At 38.1% G+C, this 20,916-nt stretch overlaps 1 protein-coding gene across 1 annotated transcript; it reads left to right on the top strand.

Annotated features, from left to right (window-relative positions):
- Positions 1-935: 935 nt before the first annotated feature.
- LOC575206 (cationic amino acid transporter 3) lies at positions 936-20,494 on the top strand. The gene is made up of 6 exons (XM_775623.5): positions 936-1,592; positions 3,463-3,858; positions 14,532-14,747; positions 17,456-17,688; positions 18,441-19,626; positions 20,008-20,494. Exons 2-6 carry the CDS (start codon positions 3,594-3,596, stop codon positions 20,178-20,180), a joined length of 2,073 nt encoding a protein of 690 aa, XP_780716.3. The 5' UTR covers positions 936-1,592; positions 3,463-3,593; the 3' UTR covers positions 20,181-20,494.
- The last annotated feature ends 422 nt before the right edge of the window (positions 20,495-20,916 follow it).

Here is a 20,916-nt window from a genome sequence, read left to right as displayed (position 1 = left end):
TATCTTTAGTTGGTATTTTTTCCCCTTTTTTTTTAATTTTACATTTTATGGTTTTCAGTATACAAATTCCTTGCTGGTCTTTTAATTTTGTTATATAAGTACGATTGTGATGGTCTTTGCCTCTGAGTTTTACTACGGGATGTCAGAACTATAATTTTTGTATATATTTTGTTTATGAATGCCTTTGATTCGTCTTCTCCTTTGGTTTCCTTCAGATCGGAAGGGAGCTATGTTTTATTTTATTTTAATGAATCATCAATCTTTATCGGCTTCGAAACTTACGTTGTATCTTTGACTTTCAATCCTATTTTTATTTTTCAATTTCGGAGCTTAGTTGTTCTAATGGCTTCCATCAAAATGTTAACATTTTTATATAGGGCTTGTATAATTATATTGCTTATATACAAAACAAATCTGCCACAAAACTTTTAAAAATGTGAGAGGAATAGATGATACAGTACTTTTATTTTTTGAAAACTATAAAATATACTCATAAAAATAAAGGGTCAACGATATATGTTTAATCTTTGGCGAGTGTATCATTTGAATGTTTCAAAATATTGCTCAGACCATGATTTACGTCATTAAACAAAAATATAGTATTAAATAGGGTATGCAGACTGGATTCCAAGTTCATTCATTAATAAGGGGTTAAAGATATAACTCATCACTATATAGGTACGCAGGAAAGAAACATCCATAAATTTGAATAGTATTATGTTTATTAGTAAACCGGTCGTTTGATACTAGAAACGATGTAGGCTACATGCAACAGATGAGTTTAAATACGATTTCAATGCATACATTGACATTGACTCATACAGGTGCGGAGCGCTCTACCACAGATGAAATCCCTATTATTGGAAACCCGGGAATTGTAAATAAAACGAGCGGGAAAACGACTGTGTGGTGTGTCGTCTGCGGTGTATCGTCTGCTTGTTCGCATTCTATATGAAGTCAGATTGAACCCATTTTTGTTCTCGCACTGCCGCGCCTCATTATGCACAGGCCTAGGGTACCGTATTGCGCTGTATCCATCCCTATACGCAGGCGTGCACAGCGGAGCAGATATACCATATTGTGCAGTCGTTTGTCTGTTTTTCCTTCATACTTTGCGAGATTTTTCTGAAAAACGTCCTCCTTATGCCTCGCATTTGATGTCATTTTGCTCCTTGCACAGAGTTTTCAAGCGTTGCTAATTGATGAGAGTCAACATGTCTTAGCACATTCTGCTATTGCACTGAGAACGCATGCACGGAGACAACAGCTGTTACGCAGGAAATCCTTCGATTCGGCAATTGTACGCTCTTATTATATCTATCTTGTCAATAAAAACAAACCTTGATCTCCATTTGATCATGTGGTACTGTGATTCGATCATAAATCTGAACTTCAGGGTTCATATAACCTAACCCTGATGTGAATCGTGGTGACGAATAACGACATCGATAATTTTCGTCTATGCTGTTGTCTCCCTTTAATGTTGTAGCGTTTCTGGTGTCAATACTCATCCGCTCTCGATCGTCTACAAAGGAGTCGGATTAACATTGTACTCCGAGTACAACTTGACGTATAACTCCATCAGTAGAATTGTGAGTATTTTATGACTATTAATTTATTTCAACCAGCATTTATTCATTTGGGAATGCCAATATCATATGTAGGGGGTCCTGGTCAATGTTGCGACCCCCCCCCACCTTCCTTTGAAACCTTTAGGCATACCATGAAGTAAACACCCCCCCCCCCCCCAAAAAAAAAAAAAAAAAAAAAAAAAAAAAAAACTATACATTTATGTTATTTTTCAGAAAATGCACACCCCTCCCCTTCTCATTTTGAATGCTGGATCCGTCCCTCGATAAAGCACAAGGTATTAACACCTAGACACTATGAACATGACAGACAAAGAAAGCGGACAAAATATATACAGTTCCTCAGGTAGACAAAGGAACATCCCGTCACTGCTATTATGTAAAAGGGTGAATATGCATGTGACACCTGTTCTACACATTTTTACATAATAGCAGTGAAGGGATGTTCCATTGTCTACCTGAGGAACTGTATATTCTGTCCGCTTCTTTGTCAGTCATGTTCATAGTGAGAATTGCACGCCCGTATCATTCATCATCATCAACATCCGATTTAAAAATTGCCTTCAGTCAAGGATATCGAAAAACCAATTCCATAATGTAATCACATGTAATGCATAAATATGTGCCTTGTTACAAATGATTTCATTCACCTGTTAGAAATAATTGTATTTATCAATAGTGAGAATGCGAATTGCATACGTTTATCGTTGTTAGGTAGAATAAACACTATGGCGTACCCTACCAAACATAATACAATGCCGTTCGCATTCTGACTATTATAAGTACAACATTACTATTCTTAAAGGATGAATGAAATTATTTGTATTGATGTACTCCACAAAAATGTATGCATTACATTTGATTACATTACGAAACTGGCATATTCAGTGTCAGGGGGATTCCCTATGTAGAGCCAGTGGCATTTTCCCATTTACTACGGTACAGATAGGCCGTTGTGTTTCACCTTTGGTTTCACCTGGGTTATTTTGAATGGTGACGCTGTGTAAAACTGTGACGGAGGTCAAAGGGTGTACACAAAACATGTGCGATGAGCCGAAAATCGCTCCTTGTTTGTTATCTCTCCCCTCTCCCCCCCCTCTCTCTCTCTCTCTCTCTCTCTCTCTCTCTCTTGTTCCCACTAAATATAGAAATGTATATATATTTATATCTGTATATACATTGTGTATATATCTGCCTCTCTCTCTCTCTTGCTCTTTGTTCTCGCTCTCTCTCTCTCTCTCTCTCTTTCACTCTCTCTCTATCTCTCTCTCTCTTTCACTCTCTCTCTATCTCTCTCTCTCTCTTTCACTATTTCTCTTCTTACCCTCTCTCATTTTCTGTTCTAGTAAGTAACATCCAAATATAAGTTGATTTCTGTTGATGTGCAGGGCTGAATATAACTCATATTTTGTTATTCAAACATCGAAATATGTGTCATAAATTTTTGAATAGTTGTTAAAATAATTTTCTCAGACCTGCTATAAAACTCCACCCTAAAAATATGCTCCAGATTTCATTCATCTTTTGAAATCATCTATCAATCATTAGTGAGCTAACAAGAGATAGTGGTACGTATCTACATGTACACCAGAGCTGACCACCTGTTTACAATAGACCATACAATACCAACATAGGAGTTGCTATGTCAGATGTGCTGTAGCATCACCAGGAAAAGAAAGATAATGTGCTGAGCTGGGAGAAGTAACATACCACTGTCTCTTGTTAATGAGGGGAAATTATAGATGAGAGGGTTACATTTCGAGAATGGCCTATATGAAATGCCTATGCTTAGCTACTATTAAATAATGAGGAAAATATAGTGTATCATGCTAATACTAATGACTCTCAAACTGTATTGATTTGTTTCCTGCAGGGATAGGACTACCGATCAATCTTGATCTCCTAGTCCCTTCACAAGACTACACACACTTCAAGAAACACTGGATTCCAGGTTGATAGATCTTCCACGACTTCATCCAGAGGCACTTGTCAATAACATCCAAGATGGCGACACCCAAAGCCGCCAAGGTGAAGGAGTTCTTCAGCAGTTGCTTCCAACGTCTCAGTCGGACCAAGAAGTTGGACTCGGAGGATATCGAGCAGAGTGAACTGAAGAGATGTCTGAGTATGTGGGATCTAACAGCCATTGGGGTCGGGAGTACCCTTGGAGCAGGTATCTACGTCCTGGCAGGGCAAGTAGCCCGTGAGGTGGCCGGACCAGCCATCGTTCTCTCCTTCTTGGTTGCCGCAGTAGTGTCTTTGCTATCCGGTAAGTTCATTTTTTATCACTTCAATCTCACTATGATTTAATCTTATAGCATAATGTATAAACGATACTAATTTCAAATTGCATTGTCATGATTTCAACGACTGGCTAGAGCCAAAAGATTGCTAATTGAATGCGATTGCAACTACTTTCTAAAAACCAACCAAAGACAATTTCAGAAGTCTTGCGCGTCACTCGCGCGTCACCAAAATTAAAATGGGCGAACATGACAATAACGTTTACCCGAACATGACTGCTACGTCATATAGGCCTACCCTAGGGTAGTGAAATTGCCATTGAGTAGATTGTTGGATTAAAGTTGTGATCGCGTTACTCATATTTGTTTATACAAGAGCTAATGCCCTTCAAGCTTTAGCAAAGGACTGTATTCTCACCTCCTATATTATCTTCTATATTTGACAAGTTCATTGACCAATTACTTCCTAACAAGATACTCATATTCTTTACCTGGGTCGGGAGTGGCAAGTGGAAATGAATGCCCTGTCAAAGTACAGTAGTGTTGTATCGGGGCTGCCTTGAACCTACGACCCTTAGCATCTCCATTGAAGTGACCAAACAACTAGCCCACGACAGACATGACACTGCGCATACAGGCATGAGAGTACTACATTTTGCCATTTTTTGTGCTAAACATGAATGAATTAGTAGTGCATAAACATTGTCTGCCTGTCTAACAATTGGAGCTTCTCTGCTACTAATACTATAGCTTTTTCCGATACGAATACAACGGCCTCGAGCACCGTGATGTGACGATAACAATCTTATGAAGAACATGAACATTCGATGAATATCTAGACACATTATTCATGCTTTTAATGTTCTGATCGTTCCGTAGAATCAGGAAAAGGCAGCTTTTATCTTGGGAGAACCAAATTATAGCTTCCTTTTTTTCTTCAAATTTATTCATTTAGACGTTAGCTTTTGAAATCTATAGACCGCGAACATTCACGTAAAAGTCACGTAGAAGTAATATGAATTCAGTCAAAATGCATATTGTCCGCGGATTCACATCTCAGTGATGATAAAATTCGCCTCCTCCGCCATAGCTAGGAAATAAATTATGCAATATGATATCAACCGTAACCGCCAGCTCCTTTAAAGGTCATATTTATTCATGAGGAGGAAAATGTTCGCAAAGAGCTTTTGAAGGAGGCTTTTGTTAACGCCGAGTGTTTACGCTTGTGATGCTGGGAGAGGATTGGGAAGGTGGATGAGGGGTTCCCATGGGAACGCTAGCCGCGCCTCTCTATCTTCATAGTATCTTCATCCTCATCAAGAGATGGTCCATGAGATGGCTGTTCAGGAATGGGAGGGAAGAGAGAGAAAGAGAGAGGGGAGAGAGAGAGAGAGGGAAGAGAGAAAGAGAGAGAGAGGGGGAGAGATAGAGAGAGAGAGAGGGAGAGAGAGAGGGAGAGAGAGAGAGAGAGAGAGAGACAGAGACAGAGAGGATGATTTTATCTTGACGAATATGAGAGACGATGCATCTTCATGAATTATGATAAGGAGGCATCTTTGTCTCAAGTGACACTTTTTTTAAAGGCTTCTTCCAAGTGCCCCTTCCCCCTTTTGAAATATTTTCAACATAATTAAACATATTTACATATGTTTACATAACATTTTTTACAGAGCATTATTTCTTTCAAAGGGCAAAATAGTATAATCTAAATTCAGAAAATGAAAACTATTATTAATCATACAACCATGCATGTCCACTGACGAGTTGTACATTCATTGAAAGAATCATTTCGATACACGTCCTGCTTTTTCATTTAGAAATGTCAAATGAAAATGCAAAATTCCTTTCACATACACGAACGGAAATCACTCAATACATCATGTCCAGTATCTGAATGGCAAGAGGAAAGCGGAGACAAATTGAAAAGAATAGGTGTGAGTTCTGCGAAGAAACGCTCTCAGCGGGATTCAGTTCGGTGAGAGAACCACCTGCACCCGATGGCCGGCTAGCAGAATCGATGAACGAATGAGGTTGACTTACCTTTTAAAGAGAACGTTGATGTCTGGTAAAGGGAGTTATATTGTTAAAGATAAGCTGAGTTCTGATAATGATAGAAAATAAAATTATCACATAATCCAACAAAACTTACACTGAATGTTCAAGATTACAATTAAATGACACGTGCCAAACGTTTTTTTTTGTAGAAAATGTATAGGAGCTGAGTAATGAACATAGAAAGATTAGTACAGCACAGGTGACTATGTGCAAATGAGAGCTGTGTGTTTTTTTGTTTTTTTATTGAAGATGATTTCCACCAAGTTTTTGCGAGGTTGTTTTCATTTAACTGGTTCAAAACAATAATCTAAACCAATCCAGAATAAATTAGAGCCATGTTCTCTCGACATACGATTCCCATACCAGAGCTCCAGATTAACTTTAAGCTTTCATATTTGTATTCATCGTAATATGTTAATGCGTATCGTGAATGATAGCACATTCACATGAGAAGGATAGCCCTTAAAACGTATGCCCCGATATGCCACCTGTGTTTGTAGTCCCGTATACATGTCCATATTAGGGACTTTTAGATTTGCGTGGACTGATACGTGTGACGTCCATTCAAGGCAGTGCATTAAAAGGACGTCGATCATAGCAATCCACGTTGTCGTTCGGCAATTCTAAAAGTCCCTATTGTGTGCAGTGCTCCACACCTTGTGTTATTTTCAGCAAGACTCAATCAACTTCTCATCTCTGTATAATGTTCTTGTTTTTAAATCACACAGTGACCAATTATTCGCATATTCAAACTTTCCTAACTGCTTCTGGACACTCAGAATTATCTTGAAAGTTGGTGCTGCGTACCGGTCATTATTGATCACGTAGTAGGTAGTAGATAATGAAAAGCATACGGGACATTGATCTTGCCATATGGGTCTGCACAGACAGTGGAGGATCATTATATTTGGTCTTAAATTACTTCTAGGCACTGTCATTTATGTTTCAGAATACAAGAGCATGACAGAATGAGCTAAATCACTTTTATTTTTGTTTATCCGTTCAGCTTTTTGTTTTTTTATTTAGTTAGTTTATATATTTATTTATTCTCGAATCATAATGCATCACGGTAAAAACATGCAGTGCTTTGATAGTATATATTAGCTTATTTTTAATGATCAAAATATACTTCCAGATATTTTGACGGTTTCTAATTTACTGCCCCCCAATTGACTACTGTCGATTAAACATCGTTGAATACATTTGCTCCATGGTAACGCTAATTTATGGTATTCCACAAATGACAAAATAAAATCTTTATTACACCTCATTCGCCGAGATATTTATGAGTTTTACAAGTAGCCTAGCTGCAAAACGTATTAAAAAACCCTTTCTGACTGTCTCTTTAAATCGACTTGGTCTTATAAATGCCGAGTGCAGCAAACAACATGACAGCCTTTGAATGTCTCTTTTATGCATTATCGGCTTATATTTTCCGCAAGAACTGACAATCATTAGAAGGTTCAATAAAATCGAGCATTCGGAATGGCATTGACTACAAATGTCCAGAATAGAAGACATGGAACGGTTGTAGCCCCACAGATGATTCGGTTTTGTGAAATGTCATACATTGTATGGAGAACGATTTACAATATCATTTATCTCCAGGATTGGCTTCGTTTGTTGTTGGTTGGTTGCTTAGTGGATTTTGTTTGCTTTCATCTGGAAGAAGCAGTTAAATTCTTTGCATTTTATGTTCGTTAAAACTTATAAAACTTATAAATAAACATACATGTACACCTCTCCCCCCCCCCCCCCCCCCCCCGAAAATGGCTTAGAAATATAGTATGCAAATTGTGAATGGCCGAATCCATCAAGGGTTTGTGTTGTACTAATCAAAATTATAAAAGGGGAAAGAATGCGACCCCTGTCGCTGAAATCCATAGCTTTGAGGGATCAAATTTAATGAAAATGCACTTTTGAAACTATTTCATCGGCCAAATAAGAATTGATAGGATTGTCAGAAACAATTCGAGACCGTCTGGTGTAGAATTCACGTGGGATATCGAACATTGTTAGCATCAAACGAAATTCATTTTTATCATGTCCTGTTAATCAATGTTGAATTACGTAAAGGCCAAGGCGGATACAGGGTGAAAACGGATGCCTCTATATTGAGACATACATATAACAAGATTTTAGTGCAGAAAGCCCCCCCCCCCCTTCCCCCTTCACACACAGACACACACACCTTTGAAACCTTGCGAGAGTCACCAAAGATTAAAGGGGTGCTAACGGTCCTGTTACCATTGTGACTCACCACTCTCTCTCTCTCTCTCTCTCTCTCTCGCTCTCTCTCTCTCTCTCTCTCTCTCTTTTCTCTCTCTCTCTGTTTCTCTCTCTCCCTTCCCCTCTCTTTCCATTTCTCTCTCTCTCTCCCCTTCTCTCTCTCTCTCTCCCCTTCTCTCTCTCTCCTTTTTCTCTCTCCTTTTTTTCTCTATCCTTTTTTTCCTCTCTCTCACATACACACGCACTCACTCACTCACGCACTCACCCACTCACCCGACCCCCCTCTCTCTCTCTCTGTCTGTCTCTCTCTCCCTCTGTCTCTCTCTGTCTCTCTCTCTCTAATAACTTTCGTTGGGATTTAGAGGGATTTCCGTTATAAGCTAGTGAAATCTTTGCGTCTGATTGGTTATCAGCAGATTTGTCACTGATTTTTGTCATTTGTCATTGAAAAAAGGCTTTATGAAATGATTCCATGGAATGCATACCACCCCACCCTTTTGGATAACCGTGCAAGGCTAGAGACTAGTAGGCATACAAGAAGTTCAAAATACAATTTCATGGTAAACAGAAGTATTAGTTTATTTATTAGTTATGCATACAAAAATAATAGTCAATTGGCATTAAAAATAAATCTTTGGCTGTTTCCGTAAAGCTACAAAATCTCAAATAATCATGAAGATTCATAAATAAATATATATGTAGATGATTTACCACAGCAGTACTTTTATGTGACAATAGAAAACACACCACAGTCTAGAACGCAGAATTAAAAAGTGTGGTCCAAACAAGCATGCTGGTATACACAAATAATAACCAAATGAACTACCGTATGCTTGTCTAATCAAAGATAAAGGTGAGTTCTGGTTAAAAAAAAGAAAATGAATTCTCACAGAATTAAACGTAACTTACACTGAATGTTCAAAATTAAAAATAAATGTCATTTGCCAAGCAATTTTGGTAAAAAATGTATACTGGCTGAGTAATGAGCATAGAAAGATTAGGAAATCAAGGTTAGTAGCCCCGACACCATTTGTGTAGTCCCATCTTTCTGTGTACAGTGCTTGTTACTTTACCAAGACTGGGCCAAATTTATTATGATTTTGATGACTTCAGAACTTTGCAGTACACACCAATACTTACATGCTACATGATCAACTTTTTTCTGATCCATTCCACACCTGTTTTCCTTCACAATACAATCGGATGACCAGAACTCACCTTTATCTTTAATCACCAGCATTCCAAAGGCTGTACCATAATTAGGATAACCAATATCAAGCAAAATATGAATATTTCTAAATCAGTATTCATAACTACCAATTCCAATGTTAATTCTCCATTCATCATGCCATCTTCAATAACAAAGTGCCATGACAATTCGGAATATTTTTGCGCATCTTTTACGACATAGCAGCAGGCAACGTATACACAGAACTTAAACCGTCTTAACTCTGTATAACATAACCAAAGTTCTATGGAGAAAGTTTTATATATATTTTTGAGGGCCTATTCATAAAGAGAGCTTGTGAAGTTTACACAGAGTTAATAAACGTAAAACTATATTGTTTGTCTATATTGCGCTTAACCTTTGATGAAGAAACACAAATCATTCTAGAACTTATTTTATATTGATTATCACACAAGGTGTTGAAATATTTTATATAAAATATAATAGTGTCACGATAATAATTAGTCTATATACTTTATTTTTTGGATCGTCATCAGTTATACAAGATTTGATGAAAGGATGAAGGAAAAAAAAAGGGAACAAAGAATAGTGACGGAATCCCATTTGTCCAAGAGCTAGTGCGATGAAGTAAAAGAATAACACAAAGTCAGTCAACTCGATGCAATCATAATTATCGGCAATGGCAATAGAGTGATTTTTAAAAATCAATCATAAATTTTGGTAAAGAAATTTGGATCCGTGCTCGAACAAAACAGCGTTCTCGATTACATGTGGATCTTGCGTTGCAATTCAGTAGGGAGGATGAGCGATTTCTCTTAATTGACATCTGTGTGTATTGTGTTCATCTTGGACGAACGGTATGGTCGTGTTTCTTGTGACGTAAGCACGACAATTTAGCTTTCACTTGGTTTGAATCTTGTTTTTCTAGCAACTCTGCGCTTGCTCTGAGACTCACTTTAAAAAAATTGCCCATTTCGCCATTAGGAATGTATGAGAGAAGCAACAATTGTAGAGAGAGAGAGAGAGAGAGAGAGAGAGAGGGCAAGGGGGGGGGGGGGGGTAATGTGATAAAGGGAGAAAGAGAGTAAGATAAATGATGATGAGGAGAGAGACAGACACAGACAGACACACAGGCATACAGAGAGGGGAAGAGGGGAAAGAGAGAAAGAGACACAAAAGCGAGAGAGAGAGAGATAGAGGAGAGAGAGAGAGAGAGAGAGAGAGAGAGAGAGAGAAGAGAGAGAGAGAGAGAGAGAGAGAGAGAGAGAGAGAGAGAGAGATTGGGATGTATATAGAATTGCAGACACTTAGCAAAAGACATGGAGACCGAAATATACAGACGAAAAATGATAAAGAGTATAAAACGCAAACGAGATGGAAAAGAGTATGGGATAAAGGGGAACGATTGAAGAGGAACCTTCCAAGAGAAAGGGGGAGGGAGGAATATAACAATGGACAGTAAAAGGTTTAGGAGAGAAAACCCTAAAGACAATCTTGTGAAATTATACGGAGAACAAATAAGGTGTGATATGAAGAGAGAGCGAGCTGATAATTGTTTAAGGAAGTGATCGAGCGAGAGTGAGAAAGAAAAAAGAAGAAGAGAAGGTCCATGACAGAGGCAGAAAGGGAATGAAACAAGAAGAGACAGAAAGGGAGACAGAGAGGGGGAGATGCAGAAGATTTTATATAGAGAAAAAATGGAGAAAAAGGGAGAGAGAGAAAGAGCTGAAGCGAGATTGAAATGGGTTGCAGTTGTAGCCCAAGGCAATATTGCATTTTAGACAATATCTTTGAAGTAGATGAGCACGGTTCGTTAGCTGCAGCGGCAAGGAGAAGACGTTTTTCCGAAACTTGAAGCGAAAACATTCTAAAATCGAATCAATCTGTTTATTAAGGGTTTGATTTCACTTTACTTTGTGCGCTAGAAACCCTAAAGTCACAAAGTAGTTTTTCTTTGTAGAGAGGTAATTTTATTTTTGACATCTAAGTATTTCACTTTATCAATAACGTTCCCTTCCTCTAATTAGTTACCCTTTTTGTATGTTACCATGGTTATACTAGTGAAATGTCAAATTAGGATTGATATGATTAAGGACAGTAGAAGAAGTGTCATTTTGATAATGACATAGATATGATCAAATTCTTGATATTAAGATAAATGCCTTAAAAATATATTTTCTTGAAACAGGTTGCGTAAAGATTTGTCCAGAATAAAAAGGAAATTAGCACAAGGACAATGATGTTCCATTTCTAGATATAGGATTTAAGTATCATAAGTTATCGCAGGCAATGAGAAATATTGTTTTTAATTTATTAGTAAACTCAAGTTAATTGCAGAAAAGGCTGTTCATAGTTGACCTATACCTTATTTTTCTCACAATTATAATGCAAAAAATAGTGTTGATGATAATTAATTTTAATTAGAAAAATACAGTTACCATCATGAATTGAATTGATGAGTTAATGGATATACTAAACGTCTAATTATGAGAAATCAGAATATCTCTTGCTCAAATCTCTTTGACATTTCATGGTTACACAGTCTGTCAAAATTAGATTCATAATTTTCATGACATCAATTGAGACCATTCATTATTATACTGCATGTTTTGAGTGAATAAGGCTGCCAAGACGGAATTTCTACTCCCCTCCGCTACCGTTTTACGTTACTGGTAGGCCTCTGTTAGCGAATAATAACTTTACGTCAAATACATGCTATGACTTACCGGTACAAACGCATTCAAGTGTACTATAAACATGATTTTGAATTCAACAAACTGTATCCAAAACACATACATCGCAAAACCAGCGTTACAGCTTCGTTGGACAAATTATGTTTTAAAATTCATGTAATTATGCTTTCTCCGTATGTGTCTATTCAAGCATGATGCATGCATCATCTAGTAATAGCTTTCGCTTGAGTAGAGATCGGATGAAGTTAGGTCAATATATCTTGCTTTATTGTCCGCCGATATACTGTAGCCTTGATGGCTGACTATGTTTGGTACAACAGTTACTTAAAGGAGCAGATCGATCTAAAGCTGACTATTTCCACGTGTCCACACATGATTGTTAAAGTTACAGATTTATTTTATTTTTCAAAGAATGGAAGATAAAAAGGAAATGGATTTCTGAGGAAGGTAATTTGACGTTCGAAGGCGAAAACGGATGTTTATAAGTTTAATCGAAATAACGAGAATTCTATTTAAACGATTGAAATTTCTTCTCTATTATGTCTCTGATTTTAACTATAAAATAAACTTTGTAGCCTTTATGTTGCAAAGGTACGTAATTTGTAAATAGAGATTTTTGTTTTATCAATTTTATAATATCTTCACCACTATGCCTATATGTCTATGAAGTAACATTTAAAATACGTTTAATATTTTCAAAATAGTAGAGGAGTGGAAATTTGACAAATGAGAAGAAGTAAGAGGGGAGTAAGGGAGTAGAAAGAAATAATCCATCATAATGTTTATACTACAATAAACAGAGAAAAGATTGACAAACATTAAAAAGACATAATTTAATATAAATGCACGACATTCAGGAACGAGGAACGATAATGAAATTATACTGGATAGTTGCAACGGGAATGTGCAAGTGGGATGCAGTATGATTGTTACAGCGGCAGTATCACACAAAGTCACGGTTGTAAAAAAAAAAAACCTACATGTATTGCCGGTTTTCTCGCCATTTTGCATTTACCAAGATGCAAGGCAGATACGGCAGGTAGTAATATGCATATGGAATTAGATTATCGGAAATTGATGCGAGCATGTCGACCTTGTAGAACTGCTTAAGTTCTCCCCCCCCCCTCTCTCTCTCTCTCCCTTTCTCAAACATATCTATCTCCATCTGTCTATCTCTCTCTCTCTTCTCTTTATCTCTGTCTCTTCTCTTTATCTCTGTTTTCTCTTTTATTCTTTCTCTTTTTCTTTCTCTCTTTCTCTCTTTCTCCTATCTTTCTTTCTTTCTCCCTTACCTCCCTTATTTTCCTCCTTTGTCTCTCCTTATCCCATTCTGTCCCTCTCTGTCTCTGTCTGTCTCTCTCTCTCTCTCTTTCTCTCTCTCTCTCTCTCTCTCTGTCTCTCTCTCCTTGCTCCCCTTCTCTCTTCCTCTCTCTCTCTCTCTCGTTCGCTCTGGTTCTTTCTGCCTCCCCTCTCAGATTATCTTTCTTCCTGCCTCTCAGTCTATCTATCCCCCTTTTCTTTTTTCCTCTATACTCAATTTTAACTATGTCACTCCTGTCTTGTCTCGTCGTTTATCCTTGATAATAAGAATGGCAAATTGAATAAATATAATTGTAATTTACCAACAGCTATCCGATTGTGACAGAATAAATTATGATGAAAGCTAAGTAACCTTTCTTTAATTCGCTTCAAATTGAAAATCATTTCAAACTACTCCCTGCTTGATTGCGATTAAAGAGAACGAACTTTCGCAAACACGTGTTCTTATTTCCAATGCTAAAGACTCATTATGTAACTGCCACGAATACTTTATTGTAAATCATCTGATGAGTTCATACAAATAATGGTATCGCAAGCCGTTATACTGACTTTATAATAAGACCATGCGCAATAGATGAATTTCCACTCAGTTTTCAAATTTGATAATATCATAACTGTTTGTGAATATTTATAATTTGCTGAATAACAAAAACAAAATCTAGCACATTTTTTTTCTTCTAAGATTCGCTTAATTTTGTTCATGTATTTTTTTGAGAATGATAATTCTTTTAATTATTCTTTGCTAATTTTTCAATTCTGGACATTGAAAAACTGGTAAAGACTGTTGTTTGCTTGACTAAAGGACAAAAATATTTATATATTTTTCATTTTTTTTATTTCCAAAAACTTCTTCCCGTCTTTTTTAAAAACACATGGTTTGTTTCGTCAGACTTGTTGATTAAGGTGATGACAGTTAATTCTTATATTAACTTGAAATAAGTTTTATCCATTTTATTTACACTTAACAAAAAACGCGTCGGCTTTTTTTCGGTGGTTTACCGCGCCATTATGTTGTCATTATTACATTTGTGTAACATGTTCATATCTACGGAGGACGAAAAACCGAGCTATTCTAGCTGGGATCCTTTATAGAAATATATTCCTATTTTGAATTATATTGTATACTGTTGATTACTCAAGTGTATAATTGATTGAACGTAATACCATATATTTTTTTTAAAGCCTAAAACTTTTCTTTCTCCCCCGTCCCTAGGGTTGTGCTATGCCGAGTTCGGCGCCCGTGTGCCCAAGACTGGCTCCGCCTACACATATTCTTACGTCACAATCGGGGAGTTTTTCGCCTTTACGATTGGCTGGAGTATGATCATGGATAACATCATAGCCGGTGCTAGCGTAGGCAAGGCTTGGAGTGAATACCTGGATGCCATGCTGAATGCGACCATTAGTACGCACATCAAGGCGCATGTTGGTAAGAACTCCCAATTTAATTTGGAGTGAATTCCACAATAATTTAGAGTTGAATCAACTACAAATTAAATGATTCCCAAAATGACTCATAAAAAGGGAGAAAAATGGATGTCCAAAATCACCTCATCGCCTCCGAACTGCCAATTTGATATGTATCCCTTGGTTGCGTATGAGTGATGAGTCTTTTCACCGTGGAAGACCTTTTCAATCCTCAAGCACTATGACCTTTCTCATATCTCACCTTCAAGGCTTCTTTTCGTGTTAGATTTACATTGTTACCGTTCTGAGAGTTAAAGGTGATGTCGACCATTTGCACTTTTGAAATTGACGATGAAGTTCAGGTCAATACAAACAGTAATTGAATGAAAAGTTAGAATGATATTTAGTTACCCCAGCAAAATATTTCTTTAAGAAATGAACTTTTGCAGGGAGTAAGGAGCCTTTAAAGGTTAACGTATATTGCATAAATTTGACTTCTCTGTATTTTTTTGTTTAACTCTTTACTGAAAACTACGTGAATTGTTATTCTACCTGTCTTATTTGTATGAAAATCACACAATTATTTATTCATTTCAGACAGCTAACAATATTTTTAAATAATTGCATTTAGATTGCATATAAGTGACCTAATTATGAAAGTTAGTGAGAAAACCATGAAAACAAGCCTTTCAGTTGGAAACAAAGTACTTTCAATAGATTTCAAAATAATTGTTTGACAATTATTCGCGGTCACATTCTAGATTCTCAAGCAAAAACGTCACAGAAATATTAAACAGAACTCTTGATTAAACTTGTCATTTCGAATCGGACTTTTTTAATTGGTTTTGCAGATCGAGGTTGGATATCTTTAACACAAGAAGTGCACACTTCCCTCCTCTCCCTCCCTCTCTCTTCCTCTCCTCTGCCTCCCTCTCCCTTCCCCATTTCCCTGTCGCCCCCCTCTCCCTCCCTCTCTCTCACTCTCTCTCTCTCTCCCTTTCTCTCTTTCTCCCTTCTCCCTTTCCCTCTTTCACCCCTTTATCTTCCTTCCTATGTCGCTCACTCTCTCCCCTCCCTCCCTCTCTCTCTCTTTCTCCCTTCTACCTTCTCCCTCTCCCTCTTTCTCTTTCACCTCCTTCATCTTCCTTCCTATGTCTCTCCCTCTATTCCCTTGCCCTCCTCTCTCTCTCTCTCTCTCTCTCTCTCCCTCTCTCCACACCTATCTCTCACTACACCTATCTATCCCCTCCATCTCACGATATAGAACCAAGAGGTAAAATATGAATCATTAATAATAATATATCTCGCGTCCTTAATAAGTAGGTTGAACACATTTGACAATACTTCGCGGACGTGTGCTTAGTTTCCGGCCGACTTTTTACAGAAATCTCCCGAATCGAAGACTTTCTACCTAAATCAATAGCGCTGCATGATAAGAAGTTTGACCAATTTTACTCGTAATATCTTTTTGCTTACTTGTAATATTATAACAAAATATTACGAAACACAATACTCTAACCATTATTAATATGTACCTCAATAAAAAGTTAACTAGATTCGCCTTTCACTCCACGATTATTTTCTAATATATATTTTAGATTGTGTTTCACAGGAACCACAATCGCATAGACTTTGGAAAAGCAGTCTAAGGAAAATAGAAAATTCTCGTAGTGCTATGGTCACAAAGGTTCGTACGAACGATAATTTCGTACGAATCTCCCTGTTTTTCCATTGTCTTCCCGAATTTCTATTGTCTAAAAATCGTTCGTACGGCGTTCGTAGCCGTCCGTAATGGCATTTGTGACCGACGCTTTAGGTAATTACATTTAATACACAAATCTTGGAGTGCCTCGTACAAAATATTTAATTCACCTGTTATGAGTAATCATTAGTCAGAATATGAATTGCATACGTTACGTTGGTAGGACAAACAATAATATTTGTCGAACCCAGAAACAATTGATGTATGCAATTCGCATTCTGATTATTGACATACAATTCTTCATAACAGGTGAATGAAATAATTTGTAACATGGCACTTAACACAGGTTTGTGCAAACACATTGATTACAGTACGAAAATGGTTTATTTGATAGCATTGCCAATTACATGTGGAAATGAGCGGATGGTGAACTGGTGTATTGCGTAATCCAAACGTAATATCTATGGGTTGTACAATATGGTATGAAATATCCTTTTAGTTTATTTTCGAAAGTCATTGCGATCGTGTTTCTTCTGAATGAATTTAGAGTTACTCCAGGGAGTTGTAACACTGAGACTACTTTCTCGGGAAATAATGTTAACCTAAAGGGATTCGGTAACTTTGTCTTAGATCCTTTTAAAAAAATCCTTGATTTAGCTCATGCTGCAATGGTAATTATAAACGTTTATGTCAGTCAGAAACCCCATGACGTTTACAAACTGATCGCCTGTCTGATTATCAACATATTTATGATTGAAAATCGAAATCAAATTTTGCGTTTGCCAAACGGTTTTCATAACACTACAGTCTATTGGGAAAAAATGAGTATGGTAAAACCGGTCACCCAAAGGTTTTTACTTTTTCGATTTTACTTCTTGATCATTTTTTTTTAGGGCTTCAATATAACACCATATCACAGACACTGATAAAACGTAGGGCAGTGCATCTCAGATTTAACATTGTTAAACGATTCCTTTAATACTAGTCCTCAAGTTGAGCTGTTTTTTTCATTCTATTCGTTCACTCAGGAACGTTTAATTCAGCATGGTTCGGTGACTATCCTGATTTCTTGGCCTTCTGTCTCCTGATCGCCGTCACCATCATCATCGCCTTCGGTGCCAAGATGTCATCATCGGTCATGCTGGGTTTCACTGGCATCAACCTTATCGTCATCGTCTTCATTGTCGGTGCCGGAGCCTTCTTCGTCGAGGGAGAGAACTGGACTGGAGGCAAAGGCTTCTTTCCGTTTGGATTTTCTGGGGTAAGCGGTAACTCTGAATTCTATCTGTAGTGGCATTAAAAACTTTGGAACTAAATAACTTAAAGTACGAGAATTAGGAAAATCATTTGTTTATAAAATAAGTTTTGTACGTTAGACGTTTAAACTATGCGTAACACTTTCTTCCCTTCTTGTTATTTCTAAGATTGTAATAAGTCACTAGTTTTTTCTCTTATCACTATTGCGGCGTCCTGCCTTTGGTGAGATCGTGGTAGTTTATTATTTGTTGGGGGTAAAGTGCATTTTTTGGCAATGGTTAATTTCTCTGTCGTATTCCTTTCTTCTTCTTCTTCTTCTTCTTCTTCTTCTTCTTCTTCTCCTTCTCCTTCTTCTCTTTCTTCTTCTTCTTCTTCTTCTTCTTCTTCTCCTTCTTCTCCTTCTTCTTCTTCTTCTTCTTCTTCTTCTTCTCCTTCTTCTCCTTCTTTTTCTTCTCCTTCTTCTTCTTCTCCTTCTTCTCCTTCTTCTTCTTCTTCTTCTTCTTCTTCTCCTTCTTCTCCTTCTTCTTCTTCTTCTTCTTCTTCTTCTTCTCTTCTTCTCCTTCTCCTTCTTCTCCTCCTTCTTCTTCTTCTTCTTCTTCTTCTTCTTCTTCTTCTTCTTCTTCTTCTTCTTCTTCTTCTTCTTCTTCTTCTTCTTCATGTAAATAACAATCTTGCATCAGCATGCCCCCGACAATTAGATTGTATTTTCATTATTCGTTATATTTACCTCTATGTTTCATTTCTTCTTGTGTTTAGGTGTTAGCGGGTTCAGCTACATGTTTCTACGCATTTGTCGGTTTTGACGTCATAGCGACATCGGGTGAGGAGGCGCGCAACCCCAGCAAGGCCATACCATTCGCTATCATGTTGACCCTAATCATCTGTCTGGTCGCCTACGTGAGCGTGTCCGCCATCATGACCTTGATGGTTCGATACGATGACCTCGCCCCTTTCGCTCCACTAGCAGAAGTCTTCGACCAGCGCGGATTCACAGTCGCCAAGTACATCGTGTCGGTAGGGTCCCTGATTTCTCTCTCTACGTCCATGATGGGATCAATCTTCCCGCTTCCGCGAATCATCTACGCCATGGCCAAAGACGGCGTCATCTTCAAGTTCCTTGCGAAAGTCAATCCCCACTCCAATGTTCCAATCTATGCTGCTATTTCGGCTGGTTTGTTGACTGCCATCATGGCGTTGATCTTCAATCTAGAGCAGCTAGTGGAAATGATGTCCATTGGGACGCTGATGTCGTACACCCTGGTTGGTATCTGTGTCCTTCTCTTGAGATACAAACCTGGTATCATCGGCCTTGATAGGGAAGAAGCCAAACGACTTGGAGAAAAGCATAAGAAGAAGAAGCCGGCTGAAGAGACCGCTCTTGTGGGCCTGGCCGGATCAGAAGGGAAACACAAGACATACACTAACTTATCCCCAAATAGCGAGGAATTCGACATTATTCACGACGCAGAGGGCGCCACAGAGCCCGACCCGAAAGCAGCAGCCATGTCTGGAGAAAATTCCGGGCAAATTGAGCAGAGTATGACGAAGCAGTTGATAGATGAGCAATCAAAAGGAATTAGTTCTTCATCCAGTGGCGAGAACAAGCTTCCAAAAGAGCCAACTAAAGCGACCTACAAAAGTGTAGTCATATGTATCTCCATAATCTGTGTCGACTTTTTCCTCCTGAGCGCTGTTTTAGTTCTAGGTGAACAGGGTGTCCTAGAAGGCACCTGGTGGGCGATCACGCTCTTAGTTCTACTCATTGGTGTCGTCATGGTGCTACTGGTGGTCATAGAGAGGCAACCTCAGAATCGGATGGAGCTCTATTTCCGTACACCTTTTGTCCCCTACCTACCAATTCTTTCGGCCTTCTTCAATATATTCCTGATGTTTAAGCTTACTCAGGCCACGTGGATACGATTTGTAGTCTGGCTTGCTATAGGTAAGATGAATTCAAGCTGAGTATCGTAATCTAACGTTAATATTGAAAATACATTGTTTTCTCTTTTCATTGTTTAACAATAAAGACTAAATAAGAATTTCTTTCTTAATGATTTCCCTGTTCTATCCCCTAAACAACGTGTACTTAGATTTATTTGTATTAACATTTTTTTAATTTGCATTCTTAACATTTTTTTTTTTTTAACTACATGTATGTACTGATTTCCATATAACATCTCTAATCTAGTGCATTCCCTAGATTTCATAAGTCTCTTGATAAAGTATTATTACGATTTCGAAGTTTATTGTATAGGGTTCAGCATAAACCATTTCTCATTTTGTGTCATTTATCATTTCCCCCTTTGATCATCCCATTACCCAGGCCTGATGATCTACATTGGTTACGGGATGCGTCACAGTGTGGAGGAGACTGGTCAGGAGAGGCCACATCAAGGTCTGGATGAATCGGAAGCTGATGAGATCTCACTTTATGATGCCTCCAAGGAACCAAACCGACAGAGGACAGAACAAGATAGTCAACCGCCGCAGCCTTAGGCCATTGAGATGTATTTATTAAAGGCTCGACGGTCGAGTAGTGTCGCCGCCGTCGCCTTAGTTAGAAAAGAAAGTAGTCTCTCTCTCTCTCTCTCTCTCTCTCTCGATGTATTTTGACACTTTTCCCTCTAACCTTTTTATCCGCCCGTACCCAGGTCTCTCTCTCCCTTTCTCTCTCTCCCTTTCTCTCTCTCTCTTTCTCTCTCTCTCTCTCTCTCTCTACTGTTTCTATCTCTCTCACTCGCTTCCTTTCTATATGTTTCTGTGCCTGACCCTCCCCCTTTCTGTCTCTGTCGTCTCTTTGCCTCTGTCTCCCTCTCCCCTACCCTCTACTCACTCTCTCTCTCTCTCTCTCTCTCTGTCTCTCTGTCTCTCTCTCTCTCTCTCTCTCTCTGTGTGTGTCTCTCTCTCTGTGTCTCTCTCTCTCTTCGCTCTCTCTCTCTCTACCTATCTCTCTCTCTATCTCTCTCTCTATCAATCTCTCTATCTATCTATCTCTCTCTCTATCTCTATCCCTCTCTATCTCTATCTCTCTCTGTGTGTCTCTCTCTCTTCGCTCTCTCTCTCTTTTCGCTCTCTCTCTCTCTCTACTCTCACCCTCTCTTTCTCTCTCTCTCTTCCTCTCTCTCTCTATCTCTTTCTCCATTCCTCTTCTCTCTCCAGCCTGATATTTTTGTAACCCTCTACTCTCGGTTTCATTTTCTCTTTTTCCATTTGACTTTTACCATTTACCGTT

Source organism: Strongylocentrotus purpuratus, unplaced genomic scaffold, assembly GCF_000002235.5.
Source record: "Strongylocentrotus purpuratus isolate Spur 01 unplaced genomic scaffold, Spur_5.0 spur5_scaffold_16, whole genome shotgun sequence".
In the NCBI taxonomy this organism is placed as follows: Eukaryota; Metazoa; Echinodermata; class Echinoidea; order Camarodonta; family Strongylocentrotidae; genus Strongylocentrotus; species Strongylocentrotus purpuratus.
Note: the sequence above shows the minus strand (reverse complement) of the source record. Positions and strands in the feature narration are given on the sequence as shown.

What these genes read in the sequence shown, in the direction of transcription:
- LOC575206 (XM_775623.5), top strand. Translation starts at nt 3,594, where the DNA reads ATGGCGACACCCAAAGCCGCCAAGGTGAAGGAGTTCTTCAGCAGTTGC. An exon ending in TTCCGTTTGGATTTTCTGGG is followed by an intron (nt 17,689 to 18,440) that starts GTAAGCGGTAAC and finishes TCTTGTGTTTAG; the next exon opens with GTGTTAGCGGGTTCAGCTAC. An exon ending in TGTAGTCTGGCTTGCTATAG is followed by an intron (nt 19,627 to 20,007) that starts GTAAGATGAATT and finishes CCCATTACCCAG; the next exon opens with GCCTGATGATCTACATTGGT.